This window comes from Rattus rattus, chromosome 1, assembly GCF_011064425.1.
Source record: "Rattus rattus isolate New Zealand chromosome 1, Rrattus_CSIRO_v1, whole genome shotgun sequence".
Taxonomy (NCBI): domain Eukaryota; kingdom Metazoa; phylum Chordata; class Mammalia; order Rodentia; family Muridae; genus Rattus; species Rattus rattus.
In genome coordinates, this window is record NC_046154.1 from 246,527,294 (window position 1) to 246,550,233 (window position 22,940).

The 22,940-nt window shown below is 51.6% G+C and overlaps 1 protein-coding gene across 1 annotated transcript in view; it reads right to left on the bottom strand.

Moving 5' to 3' along the window:
- Positions 1 to 22,940, bottom strand: part of LOC116912486 (maestro heat-like repeat family member 5) — a 74,772-nt gene that overhangs the window by 8,865 nt on the left and 42,967 nt on the right. The window contains exons 10-21 of the mRNA XM_032916560.1: positions 22,271 to 22,417; positions 21,528 to 21,650; positions 20,761 to 20,840; positions 19,410 to 19,545; positions 17,535 to 17,630; positions 16,493 to 16,597; positions 15,820 to 15,955; positions 15,387 to 15,559; positions 13,068 to 13,217; positions 12,123 to 12,277; positions 4,591 to 4,750; positions 3,412 to 3,593 (exon numbers count right to left, since the gene is read on the bottom strand). Coding sequence (XP_032772451.1) covers positions 3,412 to 3,593; positions 4,591 to 4,750; positions 12,123 to 12,277; positions 13,068 to 13,217; positions 15,387 to 15,559; positions 15,820 to 15,955; positions 16,493 to 16,597; positions 17,535 to 17,630; positions 19,410 to 19,545; positions 20,761 to 20,840; positions 21,528 to 21,650; positions 22,271 to 22,417 — 1,643 coding nt within the window. The remainder of the gene's footprint in view (positions 1 to 3,411; positions 3,594 to 4,590; positions 4,751 to 12,122; positions 12,278 to 13,067; positions 13,218 to 15,386; positions 15,560 to 15,819; positions 15,956 to 16,492; positions 16,598 to 17,534; positions 17,631 to 19,409; positions 19,546 to 20,760; positions 20,841 to 21,527; positions 21,651 to 22,270; positions 22,418 to 22,940) is intronic.

Consider the following 22,940-nt stretch of genomic DNA (forward strand, 5'->3'; position numbering starts at 1 on the left):
AGGCTCTGCTTTGGATGTTTCTTGTCAGGTGGGGTTGCTGGGCCATGTGGACATTCTCCAGGTATTTCCCTCCTGGAGATACGTTCTCTGTATGTCCCAGGCTGGCCTTCTGACATGACAAGCACATGCCACCACACCTCATGCTACAGTTGGCTTTTCTGAGGTCCACACAGCTGCTCCATCTCACATCTCACTGCCACTGTGCAAGGTTTCGTTCCTCCATGTCGTTACCAAACACCGTGGAAATTTCTTCCTCCTCCATTTTCCTTTTTTTCCCATTTAAATACAAGATCTTGCAATGTAGCTCAGGCTAGCCTCAAGTTCAATGAGGCTAGCCTCGAACTCAGGACCCTCCTGGTTCAGGTGTGGAGTCCAGTGCTGAGATAAGTGTGCCCACACACCTGCCCGCTTCTCTTCTACCACTAGTCTTTGTCCCTCGGCTCAGCAGGGCAAAGGTCAACATCCAGGCTAGGATGAGAGTGAGTTGGAAATAGAGAAAGGACTCCTCTCATGAGTTGGGGTGGAAGTAAGTGGGAAGTCCTCTGAGAGGCAGGGGACAGACACAGCCGAGGTGGTAGAAGTCTCCAGAGCGTGAGTATTTGTGAGCCAGGGTGGACCCACACCTGCCAAAGGCATGCTCTACCCAAAGCCTCACTCTTGAGTATAGGGCCCAGCTCAGCTGAACAGAGCATCAGGAGCCTCCAGTGTCAAGTCTTACCTCCCCTGCCACCCAGTGTTCTGGGTCATTCACCCTGAGGAGCATCTACAGCCACTGATATACTCACCAGTGGCTTCATAGGCCCTCTCTCAGTGCCCCCTTTTTTCTCTTCACAGTGCCAGTCAACCTGGCACAAGGTGTCAGGCCCTACACTGTGGTATATCTCACTGATGCCACCTACCCTTTGAGACTGAAAGAATGCCAACAAACTTCCTACTGTCACCCTGCTCATGTGCCTGCTGGGTGGCCTGCCTATGACTGGGCTCCTTTGGTTGGTCCCTGCCAGGCTGCTTTCCTCTGGGGAGAGAGGCTCAAGTCTTGTTCGGCTTGGGGTAGATATGGGAGCCATACTAGTCAATCAGGGCCTTGAATGCTCCCACTGGTTCAGGAATGGGTATAGGTCTAAATCTGGGTGAATCAGAGCTCAGGCACTCTACCCAGGTATGTTTCAGGGCCTTTGGCTGCTTGGACTACCATTTAGGACCTGTGTGCAGTGTGGCCAGTGAGAACAGGGAGCCGAGGTAGAGAAGGATGCTCCTTGGGCTTTCCATTCACAGGGAAAGCCACCCATGAGCCAAGGAGGGTGGGACCTTCCTGAGGTGTAGAAGTAGACATTCCTGCCTTCTAGAACCTTCCGTCCATAGGGTGGAGACAACAAGCCAGCAAAGGAGCAGGGATATCAGTTGCTAGATGTTGAGGGCTGGGTGCATGGTGGGGTAGGGGCTGAGGCAGGCGCTGCTGTTCATAGGGGTGACTGTGGAGGTCTTGACAGGTGACTCTGAGGTGAGCAGAGTTCTGAGGGCAGCAGGTGTTGGGGGAAGAGAAGCGGGGAGAAGCAGAAGGGAGGAAGCAGCCATCTTTGCAATTCTCCCCGGCTTGCTCTGGGAGGAGAATGTTTTCTTAGCTTATTAGGGAAGATTCATGTATTTTGCATGGTTGATGTGAATAAAAAAGAGATTTTGTACATATTGGAATTCAGAGGCACTGTGAGAAGTGACATTTTTTTTTCCTTCCGTGACATGCCTCAGGGAGAGCTGTTAAAACTGACAAATTGCACGAAGCACATCGTCACAGAGACAAATGAAAAGAGTGAGCCCCAGTGGGTTTTAAAGACTTGCATATTGGATTTTGGGAAATAGGACCAGGCGCCAAGGGGAAGCCCAAGGGAAGCCTACCGTGGCAGGATGGAGTGTCCTTGAAATCCTGCCCACGTGGGGTGAGGAGTGGGCCATTATGCCTATGACATTACATAGAGACAAATCACAGCCCACTCGGGCAGCCACAGCATTGGCTATGGCGAGGGACGGACGGATGGTCATCTGTGGTCCAGCTCACTGCCTCTTGGCTAGAGAGGTGTCAGAGCCACTCTGAGCCTCTGCTGGTCCATGTGTATGCTGTGGGGAGGGAGGGCTATGTCTTGGACCCATCACTAGGAGCACATAGATCAAGGCCAGGTGCCCTGCTGGGCGGTGGTGGTGCACACCTTTAATTCCAGCGCTCAGGAGGCAGAGGCAGGTGGATCGCTGCATTCAAGGCCAGTTTGGTTTACAGAGAAAGTTCTAGAATAGTCAGGGCTACACAGAGACACTCTGCCTTGAAAGGAAAAAAAAACAAAAACAAAAAGAAGGAAAGAAAGAAAAAGGAAAAGAATGTTCTCTGTGCCATAACTGGGTAGCCCTTGCTTAATATGTGTCTATGTGGCCCGGTACCCTCCTAGGGGGACAAAGAAAGCAGACACACACCTGTCTTTGGGACAGTTTGTGCTGGCTGCTATCCTGGACATGGGTGGAATTTGGGATCATGACTATTATGAGATAATTGTCTGTACTGGCTGGTTTTGTGTGTCAACACGACACAAGCCAGATTCATCATAGAGAAAGGAGCCTCAGCTGAGGGAATGCCTCTTTGAGATCCAGCTGTAAGGCATTGTCTCAATTAGTGATCAATGAGGGGAGAGCCCAGCCCATAGTGGGTGGTTCCACTCCTGAGTAGGTGGGCCTGGGTTCTATAAGAAAGCAGGCTGGGCAAACCATGTGAAGCAAACCAGTAAGAAACATCCTTACTTCTTACTTTTGTGCATCAGCTCCAAACTCTAGGTTTCAACCCTGCTTGAGAGGCAGAGGCAGAGGCAGAGGCAGAGGCAGGAGGCAGAGGCGCAGAGGCAGGGGCGGAGGCAGAGGCAGAGGCAGAGGCAGAGGCAGAGGCAGAGGAAGAGGCAGAGGCAGAGGCAGAGGCAGAGGCAGAGGCAGAGGCAGAGGCAGAGGCAGAGGCAGAGGCAGAGGCAGAGGCAGGTGGATTTCTAAGAGTTTGGGGCCAGCCTGGTCTAAAGATTGAGTTCTAGGACAGCCAGGGTTACACAGAAAAACTCTGTCTTGAAAAAAATGTATTTAGACACAGGCAGAGGACAGTTTATGGGATGGTGGAAACTGAGATTAAAGTCTACAGCTTTGAGCTACAGACTACCAACATATCCCAGGGACAGAAAGCTAAGCGAGTAATAAAGAGCGGGCCTGCAGAGCCTCTGACTTTTGACTTCTGACTCCTGATCTGAATCATGATATTCTGCTAAGTTCCTCTGTGTGTGAGTGCACACACTTGTTTCTTGGGCAGGAAGCTAACTTTGTCCTGGGTAGTCATTCCTACTGGTGAGTGTTAAAGCCCGGGTTAGCTGCCTATGAGACCTTGGGGCTCACCTTTGAGGGCTTAGCACTGCTGCCTCCTGGATCTTCTGCCCTTGCTCAGGCTCTGTGGGTTGGCTCAGCTCCAGGATATAGTGCATTTGGGCCAGATGGGCCAGGAACAGCTGGGGAAAGACATCCCGCACGGCTTTCTTGAACTCTCGAGCAAACTGTAGTTCGTGAATTGTGTTCATGGCCTGTTGGAGTTGGGTGAGTATGGATCTGAAGTGCTGGGATTCTGGCCCAGGATGCTTGGTCAAAACCCACACTCTATCACATCCCTCCCTCCCCATTCAGAGGGCCCAAGGACCAAGTCTAAGTGTCCAGGCAGTGCCCCTTAACCTGTGCCAGCTTATGCCACTTGTGTAGTCTCCATTAGAGGCTCTGGACCAAGGCTCGGGCACTAGCAGAGCACTAGGCTCTGCTGATGTGGTGCTCCCCATTAGTGCTCCCCAAATGGTGCTCCCCAGCCTGTGCTCTTTAGCTGATGTTCTATAGCCAGATGTGCTCCCCCAACCCATGATTCCTCAACCTGTGCATCAGCCTGAGCATTTCCTGCATTCTCAGTCTACAGGTCGCTGTCTGTCTGGGGAGGATTTGGGTGTGGGGAGGCAGCTGTGTGCTTTGGGCTATCACTTAGGTACTTTTGGGACCCAGGCTCTGAGAAAATTCTACACGGAGTTTGACACAGCTATTGCCTTGCAAGAGCCTAGCCGAAGAAGACAGGTGTAGACATGGCCACCTTAGCAAGCGGATGTCCTGGCTAGGGTGTGAAAGTGAGGTGTGGGCTAATGGAAAAAACTGGAGAGGGGAGCCTACAGGGACAGTGTTGCTGTCAACAGTATGGCTCCTCTAGAGTCTCTGATGCCTATATAGGGGTCATGGCTTTGAGCCCCAAACTCTAGGCTTCTGTTTGTGCATTGTCAAAGGTCCCTTCCAAGGCTACCTCATTCAGTCTTCTTAGCAGTCCTATGGGCAGACTGAGGACTGTTAAGGGCTCAGCGTTCTGAGCCAAGTCATTGGGGACTGAACCTGGGGGACAAGGTCTGTGAGGTCAGTCTAGGAGCTGGGTTGCCCTATGCCCTTCTCCTCCAGATAGAGAGTGGATTGGGTATCCGTCCCCTTCCCTGAAGTCTGGCGCACTGATCTGGGTGCTCACACAGTTGCCTGCCAGGGATGGGGTCAGAGACTCACAGCCAGTGAACGCAAGTAGGGCTTCTCCTTGGGATATGAACGGCCGTTACCGACACTAGGGGGCAGAGGCCTCTTCTGCAGCCAAGCCAGCAGCACAGTCAGAATCAGGTAGCTTGCAGGCTGTTCTGCTCCTAGGGCCCTCCACAGGCGAAAGGCTTGGCTGTGGATAGAGGGGGTAACTGTAAGTGTGGCACCGTGGCCCAAGCCCGCTTGACTTGGGTAGTGGGCTCTTTGTCTAGGGCCCCAGTGAAGGGCAGCGTGACCCTGGTTTACTTCGCAGGGGGATAGATGCTTGTTCAGATCATGGCCCTGTCCGCATGTGGGCACTGGCCCTGCAGCCATCTGAGGCTCAGGGCAGGGGGGGCAGGTAAGGGCTGTCCCGAAAGGATGTTCTCTGCTTTGCCCTGGTGTTCTCCAGGCTGGAATGCTGGGTGAAAGGGACTTTGTGGGGCAAGACCAGGAAGTTGAGTTGGTCTCATAAATGTCAAGGAAGACCCAAGGGGGTTACCCTTAAGGCCCTGTGGCAATAACCCCAGTCCCCGCTGACACTTGCTAGGTAGGCAGCTACAGTGTGGCCACAGGACGGCTGCATCAAAGAGGCTAGAGTGAGTGAGTCCTCCCTGAGCCTGAGACCCTGCAAGGTAAGAGTTTCTGCTCACTGGGCCTTCGTCCGCCCCCTGCCCCTCGTGTGTTAGGCACTAGCCTTTGAAGGTAACTTCTTTCAGACATACATGGAGACATAATTCTGTGAGACATACATGCAGAATTACAAAAATCCTTGATGTCTCAGGAGTAGCAGCCTAGTGGGCAACATGGATATGTTGGACACTAAGTGCGGAGGGCAGAATGAAGTGGAGGTGGAGAAACCCAGGAGCCAACGGGATGAGCATAGGCTGGATGCGAGCCTGATCACCGACAGCTATCCAAGATGGAGAAGGTCCCAGCAGTGTGATGCTGCTATGGGCAGTTTTATCTCAGGTACAGTGAGAAAGCTACAGGGAAGTGGGCCTGGGAGGGATGGGAGCAGCAAATAAAGGAGAAGGGAGACAGCCAGAACCCACAGACTGACAGAATTGAACAGACACTTCTCAAAAGGAGCAAAACAGGGCCATAGAAGAAGCTGGTAGAAAGACGTGGACTCTAGTGGGAACTAGTGTGTTATCCATTACAGAGCGTGATCCAAGGCGTGACCAGCATAAGCCTTGAGGAGGATGTGTAGAAGCTGAACTCCATACACCACTCTTGGTGGAGTGGAAAAAGGCAGAACTGCTTTGGGAAGTCGTGGCTGTTCTTGGTAGGATTAGGTGGGATGTTGTGGGAAGTCATGGCTGTTCTTGGTAGGATTAGGTGGGATGTTGTGGGAAGTCATGGCTGTTCTTAGTGGGGAGTGGGGGGGTGTTAGGTTGGATATGGCCATACGGCCTTGAACTTTCACCAAGTGCACATGCCCCTGCCTCCCTCAAACCAGAGACAGGATCAAACATATGTAGTTGTCCCATGGTATCAGCAGGAGGCTGGTTTCAGAGTTACCCTTGGGTATGAAGAATCTGTGGATGCCCTATCTGGGCATGGTGACCTATGTCACCGTGTCATTCCAGAACTTGAGAGAATGTCTTTCAAGAATGTGGCTCAGACACAATGACATGCACACACGCACACATGCACGCACACATGCACAGTTCACACAGCAGAGCACTGCCCAGCCAGAAGAACAAAATATGACACATGCTTTAGTATAGAGGAACTTGGAAGGGGTAATACCGAGGGCAGAGTCTAGGCATTGACACAGGGCCATACCAGTTCGTGAGGGGACTTTGAAGGCTCTTTTCTTGTCGGGAAAGAGTCAAGATAGCAAAGTCAATCCCGAACACATTAGCAGTTATAGTACATGCAAACAGAACATGTACTCCAACCAAAGACGATGATTGGCTATGACAAGCTTGATAAAATTCTGTCCGCAGGAGACGGGTCTGGGTGCTGGAGAGATGGCGCCACAGTTAAGAGCCCTTGCTCTTGCAGAGGACCTGGTTTGTGTTCCTAGCACCTACATGGTTCACAACCACCCATTAACTCCCGCTTCGGTGATGGAATGCCCTCTTCTGGACTCCCAGGCACACACACACACACACACACACACACACACACACACACACACACACGTTAAACAAAAATGTAGAAATACAGAAAGTCAAAGCTGCAATAACAACAAAGGGAACTGGTGTGTCTAGACGAGGACTAGAACGGTCTAAGTACTGGGTGGTGTGGACCGCACCAGTGTGCATGCGTGTGAGCGTGTGTATCTGTGTCTGTGTACACACCATTGAGTGCCCAAGGAAGGCCACAAGAAGGTGTCCGATCTCTTGGAGTTGGGGTTAGATGGTTGTAAGCCACACAGTACTGGTGCTGGGTGCCAAATTGTGGTCCTTCAAAAGAACAGTAAGTGCCCAGAAGCACGGAGACATCCCTCGGGGCCCCTCAAGCAGTGAAGTTAAGTAAAAACAGCTAAAGAGGAGAAAGGCAGACTGCACACTTCACTTGACGTGTTTTACGGAAATGCAAGGGGCGGAGCGTAGAGAAGACGTTCTTGGAAAGTCAGAGGGGAGGCTGCTCTGTAGAGGCGAGGTCAATTGCCACCGAGGGGCCACAACTAGAACTCTGTGCGTTGGCTTTGGAATGGAGACATAGAACCCTTTGAGGTCAGGAAGTGTTAGACTTGTGAGGAGACTGAGCAAGGAGAGGAGTGAGTTAGTGATTCTGGGACCACACTGTGTCCTATAGGAATCCTTCCAGATGGGCTGGAGAGAGCGACGCCATAGCCAACAAGAGATCCTTGGAAGAAGGCAGTGCATGGAGCATGAGTTGGTGTCTGCTCACGAAAGGGTGTGGCAGGTACAGGGAAGTAGTTACCTCCTGGGAGATGTTCCTAATGTTGCAGGCAAGAAGGGATTGTGTCCGGCTTTTGGGAAATATTCCTACATATTATAGCAGGGACAGCCAATGGAAAAGCAGGAAAGACACTTGGAGAGTCCCACTGTGTAAGTGAAGAAGGGAGGTGGTTAAGAACTTGTCAGGCAAGCATGAGGACCAGGATTTTGATACCCAGAAACCACGGAGATGCCAGGTAGGTGTGGTGATCCATCTGTAATTCCAGCCTCAGAAGCCTGAGACAGAGCATCCCAGAGTAATCGGCTAATGAGATGAGCTGTGTCAGTGAGCTCCCGGCTTGATTGAGAGACTCTGTTTCAATGAATATGGTGGAAAATCGATTGAAGGTGATCCCTGACCTCAACCTTGGTCATAGAATTTACACCCATCCACGTGCATACACACATTTGTATACACGTACACATAGAAAAATGAGGAAAATGGGAAGACGTTAAGTCAAGCTCAACCATGGAATTAACAGGGAACCTTGTGAGATGACCAGCGCCCACCAAGTCTGCTAAAACTTGGATGACTGACTACAACTCGGGTGCTGAACATCACTGGGGCCACAGAGCAGGAGAGATGCTAGGAGGAGAGCATCCTGTTCCTGGAGCGTGACTCGGCAAGAGCACGCTGGGAAATGCCCTGCACCCTCCACGGAGATGGGACATAGCACAGCTGTCTCTTCCACACACACACACACACACACACAGAGAGAGAGAGAGAGAGAGAGAGAGAGAGAGAGAGAGAGAGAGAGAGAGAGAGAGATGCTCTTGAGTATGTTAAGACACAGATGCACTGTTCATCAAGGTCTCTAGTGGGAAATAATTTAACCGACAGTGGAGCGGAAGCTTGGCATTCACATTAGTGCCACAGATCACTGCAGAGAGACACCATAAAGTTGGAACATGAAGCTAGGGGGAAACAAAGCCAGGCAAGAAGAAAGACATCGGAAGAGTCCAGATTCTACGGCTGTTCACACTTTTAGCACATACTACACCATTGGGATGGGTGTGCTTTTTAGAGCAGGCTTTTCCTGTCTCTTCTGTGGGTCTGGAACTTGCTCTTAGATCTGGCTGTCATCGAACTTGGAGGAGGAAACTCCTGTCTTACCACTCCTAGCGTCCCCCCCCACCCCAGGCAAGGTGGCAATTTGTTTTTGTTTGTTTCTGAGGATTTCTGTACAAAGACTCTCCTTAAAGTTGCAGTCTGCCTATCTCAGCCTCTTGAGTGTTGAGAGTCGAGGTGTCTGTCAGCATATGCAGCAAGGGCACGCAGCTGGTTTTTTAAAGAAAGGTTGTCCATGCTAGGCATCTAATAGGTGATCTCTCCATAGCGTTATGTGCATAGGGAAGAGAAAATCAAAGCAGTAAGTAAACAGATCTCTGCCCTTTAAAAATAGAGAGGGGCCCTTTCTGCTTCAGGACTCTAGTTGGGAGGAGGATGCTCTTCTGGGAATCTGAACCATGAAGCCTATTTTGATGTCCAAACGTCTACCACCAATGTAGCCCCCAAACTGCCTGGCAGTTACAGCAGGAACTTTTATGTTTAAACCCATCACAAAAAACAAAACAAAACAAACAAACAAACAAAATAACAACAACAACAACAACAAAACATCACGAATGACTATGCCTAGGTGACTGGGAAAAGCTAATGTAAATCCAGATAAACTTGGCCATGAGACTCCATTGGTGCTCAGCATACAGATTCTGTAAATGTTATCCTGGAGACATGTGGGGTGGTGAGTTGTGAAAGGTACCCTGATTTCTGGTCAAGACAGGTCGAATCCTTAACAGGGACAGCAGGCGCATTCCCAACATCTCAGATCAGGGTCTTACTAGCTGCAGCCCTCTCCCCCCCCAAACCCCTGTAGAGAGGTTTGAGACAGACCAAGTCACTTAGAGCAATGTTCCAAGCCCCTCCTCCACAGGTTACATGGGCTCAAGACAGATCAGTCCTAGAGACAAGACCACGCCCCCGATTATGTAGATGAGGTGACCCACCCCCCCCCAAAAAAAACTGTATTTAAGATCGTGTTCAGAATTAAAGGTGTGCAAGAATCACTCTGCTGTCTGAGAGCTTCTGTCTTAAGAGTTGTAACACCGCCGCTTGGGGAAAGAGATCTGCTCTTCCAAAATCACCCCCAGAAGCCCTCCTGCACCCCTCGCCAGCTTAGTCCCTCTCCTGCTTGCTAAGCCCCGCCTGAAACGGAGGTGGAACAACACCTGCCCGAGTTCTCTTCCTTTCTCCTGGACCCGCAAACCTAGCCGGACCAGAGATCTCCGTGGAAAACCTCCGGCACAGAGGCCCACAAGGACAGGGCCCGGAACTGAGGAAGGAAGACATAACTTTCGGTAGCGAATGGAACCGTAAATTTCTAGGCATTGGTAAAGGTGCTGCTCATCAAGATTGGCACTTTTCTAGATTCTTCAAAAGACAGCACAGAGCCTGGTGGGAGCAATGCAACTGTGGCCTCATCACTGGGAGTGGAGAGAAAAAAAACCCTCACTAGCCCTAATGGTCAAGCTCCACCTCTCACCTCATGGGTCTGTGACAGAGGCAGATAAGAGACACTTCTGGAGAGTGAACACAGGGTAAGGGAAAGCTCAGATGGGATCAAAATCACCTTCCGTAAGATGAATCCACTTGAAGTCTTAAAATACACCAGAGAGAGAGAGAGAACTCTGGGAGGTCAGAACACCGGCCACAGGGGAGAGAGTTAAACAGCACACCATCTTCAAATAGCATTGGGAATAAAAAGGGAAAAGGAGAAGACAATGGGGGAGGAAGAGAGATGGAAGAAAAATAAAGAAAAGGGAGGAAGGATGAAAGGGAGAAGGCAGAAGAGGGGATGAGACCTGGTGGAGAAAGGGAAGGAGGGAAGAGGAAAGAGGGAAGAAGGAGACATCCCTGTCAAAGAAGAGAAAAGGAGACAAAAGAATTGGAGGACATATGGTGCTGGTGCCTACTACCAAGTCCAGTCTTGTAGATGGCTTAACCCTTGCCATACTGACAGAAGGTGGAGCAATTGAACTCGAAATCCCATGAGATACTCCAACAGCTCCAACAGTAGGAACAAAATGAACAGGGTGGTGATTTGAAAAAGAAAGCCCTCCATAGGCTCATAGATCTAAGTGCTTAGTTATTAGTGAGTGGCACTACTTGAGAAGGATCAGGAGGCGTGGCCTTGTTGGAGGAAGTGTGTCACTGGGGGTGGGCTTTGAGGTTTCAAAAGCCCAAGTCAGGCAGGCCCAGTGTCAATCTCTTTTTGACATATGGATCAGAATGTAGTTCTCAGTTATGTCTCCAGCACTACAGTTACCTGCCACTATGCTCCATGATGATAATTGACTAAACCCCTGTAACTGTAGGTAAGACACCAATTGACTATTTTATAAGAGTTGCCTTGGTCATGGTGTCTCTTCGCAGCAATAGAACAGTGACTTGGACAAACAACTCTAGAGTTACTGCGAAAACCAGAAGGTAGGAGCCAGGAAAGTGAAGATGCCCCGAGGGCGCCAGTACCACAGGAGAATCTTGGACTCACCCACTCCACAGGGAGCAAGTGCTTAGAGACTTGACCACTTGAATATGCTCAAGAAAGGATAGATTGTCAGTACGATCTGTAAAGAACTGACTGAACTCAGGAAGGAATGGCAGGAATAAAACACTGAGTTCAAGGTCAACCTGGCAAGGCCTGTCTCAAAACAGACACATACATACATACATACATACATACATACATACAGAGACTTTCAAGCATGGGAGATGGCTCAGTAGTTTAAAGAGCCTGTTTTGCAAGTGTACAGACCAGAAGCTACACGTATACCAGGTGGGCGTGGCAGCCCATTGGTGAGTCCAGCACTTGGAAGGCAGGGATGGGCTACCCAGAGCAAGCTGGCCACCCTAGCCATGTGTCAGTGAGCTCTGGTTTCAGCTGTAAGACTCTGCTTCCGTGTAAGAGAGAGAGAGAGACTAAGGAAGACTGTGTGTCAACTTCTGGTCTCCACGTGCACACGCACATCTGATACATACATGTGTATTACACACGTAAAAAGGCTGGAAATGAGAACAAAGCTAAAGGGTATTCAAGCAAGGGAAGCATCAAACAAACATTTAATAAGGCATGTCAGCGTGTCAGCGTGTCAGCCGTGTCAGGATAAGGCTGGAGAGTGAGTGGAAGAGGACAGTGGGTCTAGGGGAAGGCCAGGGGGGAGAAACCTGGTCTATCCTCACTGGTCCATTGGCCTGAGAGAAAAGTCAGGACCACCTGAGAGGGCTAAGGTGGCTCTTAGAAGAGTAGGGAAGAAGAAAATGAAGAACAGAGCAAGGCAGAGGGGGCCACGCTGATGGATGGTGAGGCTCTGTGGTTGTGGGGGTCCTGGTAGGAGCACTCAGGAATTAGGGAGCACTTGGATTGGGTTGTGGAGGCTGGGGCAGATGTTTCATGTGGAATGCCAAAGGGGTCATGACTAAGTGAACAGAGGTGCTGGCTCCTGCCTACACCAAGCATTCTGGGCTTCCCGTGGGCCGTGATGGGCGGACAGGAGGTAGAAGCTGCTGCCCTGAGTAATGGGGTCAGTGAGGAGGATACAGCTAGGTACCTGTCCAGGGGCGTGGAAAAGTCTAGGAAGGCAGCCACCAGTTCTGGGATGTGGTTCCGGGCCAGTAGTGTGATGACACGCAGGGCACTGTCCTTGGCTTGGGGCATTTGGATGGCACAGAGGTGTTGGTGGATGGCCTGGCCCATTTTACCAACCTGCTCAGGGGTAGGGAGTAGTGGGAGGTGTCTGATGGGGACCCCACCTACTCTGCACACCTGCCTGAAGCAGACTGAGGCATCTGGAAAAGTTGGACCACTTGCCTCCCACTGGACTCATCCTTCTCATCCCCTAGGACTCATGACTCTCTCTCTCTGCACCTACTGGACCATTCTATTCATCTCCATCTGTATCCTGTTACCCCACCAGACCACAAGCTCTAGAAGCTCAGGTCTGTTTTTCCCTGTCACCTCATTTCTCTATGGTTCAAAGCTGCACTTAACTAATGTACATTTACCTCATGATTCTGCTGTTGCCATCAGGGCCACCAGGACTCTGTGAATCACCCCTGTATCTACTCATCCATCCATCCATCCATCCATCCATCCATCCATCCATCCATCCATCCACCCATCCAACCACCCACTCACCTACCCAACCATCCATCCATCCATCCTTCCATCCATCCATCCATCCATTCACCCATCCACCCACCAATCCATCTACCACCCATCCATCTACCTACCTACCCGCACACCCACCTTCCCATCTATCCATTTTTCTACCCACTCATCTACTCATCCATCCATCTATCCACCTATCCATCTATCCATCATCCATCCATTCACTCACCCACCCATTCACCATCCATCCACTCACCCACCCATCCTGCAATGGGATCCAAGTCTTTATCATGGTCCAGAGAAAAGCACCTACATGCTGCCTACTGCCTAGTCTCCAACTCTGCCCCTCTCCTCCCTGGCCCTGGGTGGGGCCCCAACCCCTCACAGTTGCCAGGCTGTCCCCATGCTCCTGGATGACAAGGAGAAGCAAATCAGCAGCCGCCTGCACCCAGGAAGAACTGGTAGAGCCCAAGCCATCAATGGCTGTCCAGATGAGGTCAGTCAGCTCTGCCATTTCCAGATGATTTGTGATCGCCTGTGAGGGTAGGGAGCCTGTTACCTTGTCACTTCAAACCTTGTGCCTGCCCCAGTCCCTTTACCCTTTTCCTTTGTAATCTCTGGGCATCCACACCTCTTAGCTCTCTATGTGGGCCCAGTATACAACCTCTTCCATCCCTCCCTGCCCCAACCAATGTGTAGGGACAAGAAGGGAGAATATGAGGCCCAGCACTGGGCAGGCACAGGGCTCTTTTCCCCAGTCAGTGTTGGCTTGTTCTTGGATAATTTGTTTCATCCTTTCCTCTTCCCTTCTCGATTCCAATTCATCCATAAAGTATCCTGAGTTCAGGGTGGTGCTGCCCATGATTAGGCCCCACTCCTCCTTATTAGGGTTTTACTCAATGAGAATTAAACTTCAGAGCTGCGGAGGATCTTCCAGATCACCCTGTCTGACCTCTAGCCTTAGATGCCATGGAATAGGGAGAGAATGTGCGGGCCAGGCTGGTGTCGCCAGTCACATTCTCCAGGGTCAGTCTAGTGGTGAGTCTCATGTCTGAATGGAGCTCATGAGCCACTCAGGAAGATGGAAAGGACACTTGAGGAAATAAATGCAAGGTGATTGGTAGGGTTAAGTCCTCCTCCCTATTGCTCTGGAGAATAGAGCTGAGCTAGGTCAATACACAGACAGAACCTTCTACAAAGAATTGGACTACGGCTGTCCAATATAACCACTCATAGCAGTTTAGATCCAGGATAGACTTAAATCTATTAACATTTAAGTTGTTCTCTGGGAGCCCTAGATTCATTTCAGGAGCTCAGTAGCTACATGTGGCCAGGGGCTTCTCTGGTCAGTACAGATGCAGACCACGTTCAACCTTACAAAAAGTTCAAGTGGGAACGGTGGTGAGATCTGCAGAATCCAGAGTGCTGAAGACACCGGAAAGGCAAAGACCCCTGTGATGTTGAGCTTTAATCAAGGCTGTGAGTGGATGTGAGTCAGTGTGGTGGTGATTGTGGTGATGGCGAAGGTGATGTTTAAGGGTGATTGTGACAGTAGTGGGGGTGGTGATGGTGGAGGCAATGGTAATACAATGGCGGTGATGGTGATGACTGACAGTTGGGATACTGATGACAGTGATGGTAGGATTGATGCTAATGGCAGTGGAGGTGATGGTGAGGACACCGGTATTAGTGGTAACAATGGTAGTGGTGATAGCGAATGTCGGTGGTGATGGTGGAGGTATTGGTGGTGGTGGTGGTGATGGTACTGATGGTGGTGGTGGTGGTGATGGGTAGTAGGGATTGTGATGGGAGATGATAAGGATATCGATGGAGGTATGAGTGATGTCAGTGGTGGCCATGATGGTGATGGTGATAAGTTATGGCAAAGCTGATGACAATGACACTGACGATGACGATGACTTCATCGTGCGATTAGCAGGTCCTCCCATCCATGCTGCAGCCCTGCTCTCATCCACACTATCTCTGTCTTTACCCCAGGGGTAGGCAGGGCAGAATGCCTTTCTCCAGGCCCTGAACACTATGCTTCCCGGTCAGTGGCTCATCTCCCCTCTGGCACTTGCTGGACTGGCAGCCAGTGGAACCCATCCCCCCTTGCCTTGCCTCTGCCTCCAGCCCAGGTTCTCTGGTGCAAACTAGGACTAAGTGAGCTTTTTTTTCTTCATGATAGGCAGGTCCACTGAGGTGCTGTCCTCAGGGGTCAGAGATTATGTACTAAACTTCTAAGGAACCTCAGTACTTGGACAGCACTCTAGAGATGCTGAGTTCCAGAGTCCATGGGGTCAGATCAAGTCTTGCTTGGGTACCTCACAGACTTCCTGAACTCACAGGTCTTATGCTGCTTTAGCATGGGCCATCCAGCTAAGGCCAGCCTCTAGATCATAGCCTCAGGATGTGGCTTCTGAGGACAACACAATTCAAACTCAGGTTTGAAAGGGATAGGAGAACTGTAAATGAGAAAATACTCTAGAGAAGGTTGGAAGACCTCGAGAAAGGGATTTGAGGAAATCCACAAAGGATCCCTGACAAGGTATACATGTTCCAGTGAGTGCTGGTGTCCCTCCAACCTGCCCGGCTCTCCCTCAACAGCTTTGGGAAGGATGTGTTTATCACTGCTCACAGATGTGGGTGGCAGTCTGCTCTGGCTATGCACCCGCCCAGGTGAAAAGACTTTAAAGACTTTGACCTGGAGGGCCTGGTTGCTGCTCATGTAGAAGACGCTGTCATCTTTGGATGCCATCCCCTGGGGGATTGGAGGACAACCCTTCTGGTCCCCACTGCTCCATCGGACAGCTCCATCTGCATCAGGCCCGAACAGCTCCCGAGGGCTTTCCCTCTCTACTTCTGGTATTTCTTGGGCTGTTTAGGGTAGGCAGGGATGTGAACAGGGTAGAGTGGGCTGGAGTTACGGGGCAGGGCAGGAGTCCAGCTGGGTCCATTAGTAACTGGTTTCAGGCCTGGGTATTTTGGGGGTTGTGTTAGCAGAAGGTTGGACGGAGTCAAGGCTGGGCTGCGGGTGGACTTGGGGAGAGGTGGAGTTCAGGGATGCTGGTGTGAGTTCACCATACCAGGCTGAGGTGGGGAGGGGCCGGGTGTGCTGTGCTGCTGAGAACACTCACCTTTCTGGTGCATCAGAAGCTGATAGAGATGGCCCAAAGCTTCTAGGCTGACACACTGGATGGTACTATCAGAGTCCTGGCACAGGATCCCCAGCATGGCCACCAGCTGCCCAACCCTTATGAAGTTCTCCTTGGTCTAGGGAGAGAGCATGGCATTGATTGGGGCCTGTCTACAGCATCCCACTGGCTACTCATGCATCCCAGAATGGCCTCCATTGGAGGATCTCTTGTATTGTGTGGTAGGGGTTGGGGTTATGCAAAAATATAAGGACTTGACTCCAAACTATACCTCAAAACAAATGCAGAAAATGTCCAGATGAGTGGTGTGGCCTAGAACAGGTCCTTAGTGTCTTAGGACAGTGAACCTGTAGGAGACTATCTAAATTGTCATTGTCATTCTGATTTCAGCTTTGAACCCAATAAAACTACTAACAAAATAAGTAGCCACTCTGTGGACCACAGTTACATAAGAGAGAGAGAGAGAGAGAGAGAGAGAGAGAGAGAGAGAGAGAGAGAGAGAGAGAGAAAGGATTTATTGCAGGGCAATGGTGGCAAATGTCTTTAATCCCAGCACTTGGGAGGCAGAGGCAGGCGGACCTCTGAGTTTGAGACCAGCCTGGTCTACGGAGTGAGTTGAGGCGGGGAGGTGGGGAGCTGGGGAGGTGGTGCTTACACTTAGGCACTGTTTATGGTTCAGGAATTTGAAGAGTGCTGTGCATCTGTACACAGCCCGTTGTCGCTCATGAGTCTTCTCCGATGTCAGCCAGATATACAGGTGCTGCAGGGTGGGCGCGGTCAGGTGCTTTGCCAGACCTCCAGCAATGGCCATCCCTGCCCACCCCTCAGAGCAAAGCTCTTTGGTTTTTTACCAAGTCCAGATTCAGCATCTCCTGTTCCCTTGTCAATCTGTCCCTACAGCCACCCCTCAGGACTACCTTCTTCCTGGGTAGCAGACACACTCCTTCCCCAATAAGCACTCAGCCTGCTGGATGCCAGGCGGTCCTTTCTAGAACCTTCTGCCATGCACACAAACAGGGATGCACTTGCCTCTGGTAGAGGGTAGACATTGGTTTAGACAGCCGCATGGCTGAGAGGCTGGGTGGTCAGCTGATCGAGACACAGGGTATCTGGAGATTGTGGCCCAGGAATGGGTGCAGAAACATCATGACTTACACTGGTAAAAGCCATTGCTACCTGGGCACATTCCTAGGTGGTACCTAGAGTTGCTCTGGAGCTCCCTTGCCTGTGTTCTCCAGTGGTCCAGGTTACCTCTACTCTGACCTGCTGAGCTTGCTCCTGCCTCTCCCTGGCCCCAGGCTACTCCTGTGGGTCCTTCTCGGGGATGGCTATGGTCTTCACTTAGGGCTCTTTAGTGAGCTTCCATTGGTCCTGACCTCTGGCCTGTCTTCTGGGCCCAGGCCCTCCTCCTAGGCTTTTACTATCTTCTGAGTGGTTTCCCCTTAGTGGGCAGATGAGGTGGTTTGTGGGATCCATGTCCTCGAGGGACATTGAGGCATGGGTACAGGTGGTAGGGGAAGCCATTTCCTCAGCAGGGCAGGTTAACTGATTCTTCCCTGTCCTTTCCAGATACTCTAAACCTCTAGACATGTGAAGCCTACTGGCCAGATCTTGCTTTCTGTGGAATGTCCTCTTTGGGACTCTCAGACCAGAGCTGTGTACTCCTGCCCTGTCCCTCAGCTGCCAGAAACTCTCACCGACAGCAGGAAGTGCAGCTCATTGACTGTGGGGTTCTGCACCATGAGACACTGCAGCATGTGGTCCAGTGCCTCCATGGTCTGGCTGTACAGTCCCTGTGGAAGAGAGGAGGTCAGCCAGGTCCTGTGGGGACGAGGCCCAAAAACTGCTGCAGTGTCCAGTGGCACCCACTCTCTGCATGTGTTCAGGGTGGACTCCCACGGCTGACAAGGGGGCTTGCCACACAGGATCGATACTGGCTAGAAAGGCCTTGGGAACCCACCCATGGCAGCAGGACAATTCAGTCACAGCATGGCTGGCTCCATAGACATGTAGACATGTGACCAGGGCTGTCCTGTCCCAGAACCCCATGGTAAAAGGGATGTTATTACTGAAAGGAATTTTTCATCCCTAAGCTCTTAGCAAATTTTAATTTCATTGTCTACTTAGCATTATTATACTGCAGTACATGTCTGGAAACCAGAGGACAGCTTTTAGCAGTTCTCTCTTACTGTGGATTCTGGGATTAAACTCAGGTCATGGATGTTGAGTGGCAAGCATTTTTATATGAGTACCAGTGAGTAGTCATCTCACTGGTCCTCTTAAAAGTTTTTAAAAAGGGCCTGGATAAACACCTTTCCCTGGTCCTGCAAAAGATATGGTTGATGTGACATCTGGGGTTCTTATAAGGAGCCTCAAAAGTGTTTACCAATGGTATTTTCAGGGAGGAGGGGGGCGGTCACAGAAATGCACAGTCAGACTCTCATGAGGCCATTAGGAACTCTGGCCATCTGCTGACCTGGAGATATGGCTCTGTTTCTTAGGACAACTATCCTCCCCAGGGGTGACAGGTGGCAAGTCCCGAGTGATAGGACACGAGACAGAATGAGTGATGTCAGACGGGAAACTGGATCAATGCCCCCAGCTCCCAGTGTGGACACCCAGACCTTGGTAATGTTTTTTGCAGAGTCAAGGAGTCTTCCAGTCACCAGTTGCTTTGTAAGATGTTGGGACAAACACTACAACTCCCTCTGTCCCAAAGGGCCCATCTGTCCAGACACAGTCTGAACACACAGCTTCATGGATGTATAATACAAACAGGGCCCTTGGGCAGGGTTCAGATCTTGTCATCCTCACTGCTGATTTTTTTCTTCTAAGCTGTGTACCCCTTGCCCCCAAGTCACTTCAGGAAGGTGGGAAGGGTACACAGACAGCCTGGTGCCTTTGCTCCACAAAGTGGAGCTCCCTTCGCAAAGCTGTCCTGTCCTTTGCTACTGACACACCAGGCTGGGACTATGCCTGACAATCTCATGCGCCCTCTGGTGGTAGCCATGAGACATGACAGGTATCTTTTCTGCAAGGCCTGCTAATATTAAAGAGGTGGGCCAGGTGAGTCCTGAAAAGTAGTGACCCAGGCAGGCTCGTAGGTGTGGTGAAACAAAGCCCACCTTAGGGAAGGTGACTCCCTAAGCCACCTTAGCGGGGAAGGAAAATTTCCTGCAATATCAGGGAACCCATCCCTTTGAGAGAGCCATCTCCCCTCTTCTGTGAATTCCTTGGGTTGGCATGGGGCTTGGAGAGAGGGAAGCAAACACAGTGGTGACTTTGCCTATTCTACATGGATCTTGAGCCAGCAAGGGACTAACTGTGCACAGCATTACACACGGAGTTCCTGAGCAGGCACACACCAGGTAAGCCTTAGTAATCTTGGCCCAAATGATGATCATACACCATGTCCTGGGCAGGCAAATGGAGACCCAGAGCCTTTAGGCAACTGCCCAGGGCCTCCACCCCATCCTGCGGAGTGGCCAGCCCTTGTTCTCCATCCAGCCACACACACAGCCCACTGCGCCTGACGTTCTGCTAGAGCCCCTGAGCTTAAGTGCAGGCTGCACCTGGATGTTGGGTTGTTCCAAGAGGAGGCAGGCTTGCTTCTCCAGGGCATCCAGCTGTGGCAGGGCAAGGATGCTTCGGAAGCAGATGGAGAGGAGGCGGGACTTCCTTTCCACATCTATGGGTGGCCTCAGCGCACTGTTGGGAGGGAAAAGGATCCTGGGATTGCCAAGGCAGAGGTTTAGGAGTCTCCTATCCTCTGTTCCTCACAATGCAGCCTTTTGCCGCTCCCACTTCTGCTTTTTAAGACTATTTATTTTTGTTTTACGTACATTGGTGTGTTGACTGCATGTACGAACATGTGAGGGTGTCCGATCCCCTGGAACAGGAGTTACAGACAGTTGTGAGCCGCCATGTGGGTGCTGGAAATTGAGCCCGGGACCTCTGGAAGAGCAGCTAGTGCTCTTAACTGCCGAGTCCTCTCTCCAGCCCCAGCCCTTTGCTTCTTACTGGGATTTGTGCATGCGTTGGCTTCTACTCATCTATCAACTCAAGCACATGCTAGCTAAGGGCCTTCGGAGGTGCTGTTCCTGCAGCCATGTACCTGTAGGACTCACCGACTCATCTGTGAAGGGCTTTGCTTAACAGTCCCCTTTCTGTCAGCCTCAGGCCATGCCCTGGACTCTAGCGGAGCACCAAGCTTATAGGAACAGGCTATGAAGCAATCCTCTACCAACTGTCAATCAGCTTCCTTGACCCGGTGCTGGGGCTCCTACCATGACGATGTTACATTCTACCCGTCCTGCTTCCTCGCCTCAGTCTCTTCCAGCACCTTTCTCAGTTCCGTGTGCTGTGTGAATTCTATCTCAGGGGCATGTTTGGAGAACAGAGGTGTTTGCTGCTGGCTTCCAGCTCTGTCTCCAGAGACCATGCAGGGCCTAGCACCTAGAGATCACCAGTGGCTCTACAGCAGGTAAATAGGAAGTGAAGGCTAGCAGAGGTGAAGCCCCTGGGAAATGCAGACGAGAGTGGATAGCCACCCAATTCCACCTGCCAAAGGCCATGTGGATTGCCTGCTACGGTCTAACCTCCTCCCTGATCTGTGGGTGGAGAGATAAACCAGGTCCTGCATCCCTGGCTTTCTACACCCAGCTTTGCTCCTTTTCCCTGGGGCTTGGCTGGGTCTAGCTGCTTGTCCTCCTCGGGTCTTCCCTACTTGCCTATCTGGGAGAGGGAGTTAACTCTGTGGAGAGGTTGTGCTCAGACTAAATGTTCCAGACCCCTCACTGGCCCCTGTGACCTGCAGCGACTTAGCTGCTCTTTCTTGCAGGGCCTCGATGTCTGACTTCCCTCCACCTTTTCCTGCTAGCAGCCTGGGCAGAGAGTTGGCAGTCGTCCCAGACTGTAACCTACCAGAGGCTGGAGACAATGCGGATGACCTGCTGGCGGATGCTGGTGAGCAGTGTGTCTTGGGGCTCTTTCTCCATCAGTGTCTGTAAGTCCACAGGAGAAGGTGCTAGCGAGCTGACCTCACCTCGGACCCCAAGTCTTAGTCCCACTCCATGCAACCTGGGCGATGCTGCGGCTTAACCCACACTGCAGTGAGATCTGGCCCGCCCTTATAGAGCCAGTGTGGCCTCTGGCACGAGACTGGCCAGGTCTGAGCCTTGGATACTGAGTCCTAACTGCCCGCCCCTGGACTAGCTCCAGGCCGCTCTGCCTCTTGTTTCTTTATAAATCATCCCACTTGCTGCTGGGTCTCAGGCAGGGGACAGGAACCTGTTTTGATCAATGACCCTTTGCTCCCGGCACTACCGCCCAGCTTCTTGCGCATTTCTCATTATCCCAAAGAATCTACCTGGGAACCCAGAATCTGAAGTGATTGGTCTTGGACGTGGGCCAAGAAATTATGCAGAATGCAATGTGTCGGGCTTCCTGAGTCCCAGTGGCATTGCCTGTAATGTGGGCATAGTTGGTCTGCTCAGGGTCCCGGCAAGACCCAGCTAACTCAGGGCATGTGGAGTATTTCCAGATGGGGCTGGGACTGCCCTTGCCCTTTCCCAGGTCTGAGGGAGGAGGTTTCCTGTACCTAGGAAAGCCGATGGTCTGAAAGAGGAAGCTCTACCTAGGAGGGGCTGCCCTGAGGGAAAGGCAGCCGGTGCTCAGGGCCTGGCACGTACCATCAGACACTCGAGGAGCTCACTCGTCTGGGAGAACTCGTAGCTGTGGGCCCCCTCACTTCGGCTGATGGCCCCCAGCAGCATGGAGATGCTCGTAAGGAAGCTTTGTTTCAGGGTCTCATCCTGTGTAGGTCAAGCCCCAGGGCACAGATCAGGCTGAGAGCCCAGGAGCCTGTGGGAGAGAGCAAGAAGCGAGGCCAAAGCCACCATCTTCAGGCACCCTTGGGTCAGGGGCCATGGCAGGGATCACTGGGCTGGGGGCTGGTGGGTAGGGTTTTCTTTAGGAAGGAGCGCATGCTCTTGGTTTAAATGTGTGAATTCTATGAGCCTGGTCAAAATGTGAGGGGCCTGGGAGGGTTTCTGGGGTGTGGTGACTACAGCCTTAATGGGTAAGACTTATCGCTGGCCATTACAACAACCCAGGTCATGGTACTCCTTAGAGAAAGGTATCGCTCTGGCCTCTTAGGATCCAGCCCTCCCCAAGTGAAAAATCCAACATTTGCTTTGTAAGAAGTGGGGGATGGGGTCCTCATTAGACCAGAGAAATTTTCAGGGATAATGAAGGCACCAGGGCAATGCACACACAGCACAGGAGGCTTGGCGGGAGGGCAGGAGAGTTGGGCACAGGCCAAAGACGGCCCTGGGCTTCTCTGACTGCAACTGGGGCAGGGCAGAGCTGGAGTCCTGGCTGTGTCCTGGGGAAGGTGCAGGACTGGGGTGATGGTGAGCGAGGTAACCTGTACCCAGGAGCTAAAGCGGAAGTAGAAGATCATCCTGGATAAGATGTTGTCCACCCATGGCAGGATGTGGCTCTTGGCCCAGGCCGCCATCTGGCCGTAGGAGAGGAGCATGGTGCTGCTGGCCCACTTCCACCGAAGGTCCTTGTTGGTCTGGCTGTGGGGCTGGGAAGGAGTGGACTTGGTGTCGGGTCTTGCCCACAGTCTACTTGGGGAGTGGTGAGAGGGGGTACCCTGATCTCAGCAAGGAGGGGGAGGGGAGTGTCTAGAGGGTCTTTGCTCACCAAATGAGAACTGTGGAAGTGGAATTGGATTTTTAGGGAGATGGGTCCTGGGGATACCAGGACATCAATTGCTCTACTGGAACTGGAAGAGTGGGGGCCTCTCCTGTGATAGCCCTTTCCCTATAGCCCAGCACCCGAATGGGCACACACACACTTATGGGTTAAAGATCATGCTTCTATTCAGACAGACAGTAATGGGCAAAGTGGAATTTCCTGCTTGGGTGCGGCCCAGAGTCACCTCTCCTCTCAGATGTCACCACCATACTAGCACGGTGGTGTTATATAACAGTGACAAGTACCCATGGAGAGTCAGAGGCATGCACTTCAATTCTGCCATTTGCCAGACGTGAAGACCCAGCAGAGCCTTCTCTGGCTTGCAGGGTTAACCATAA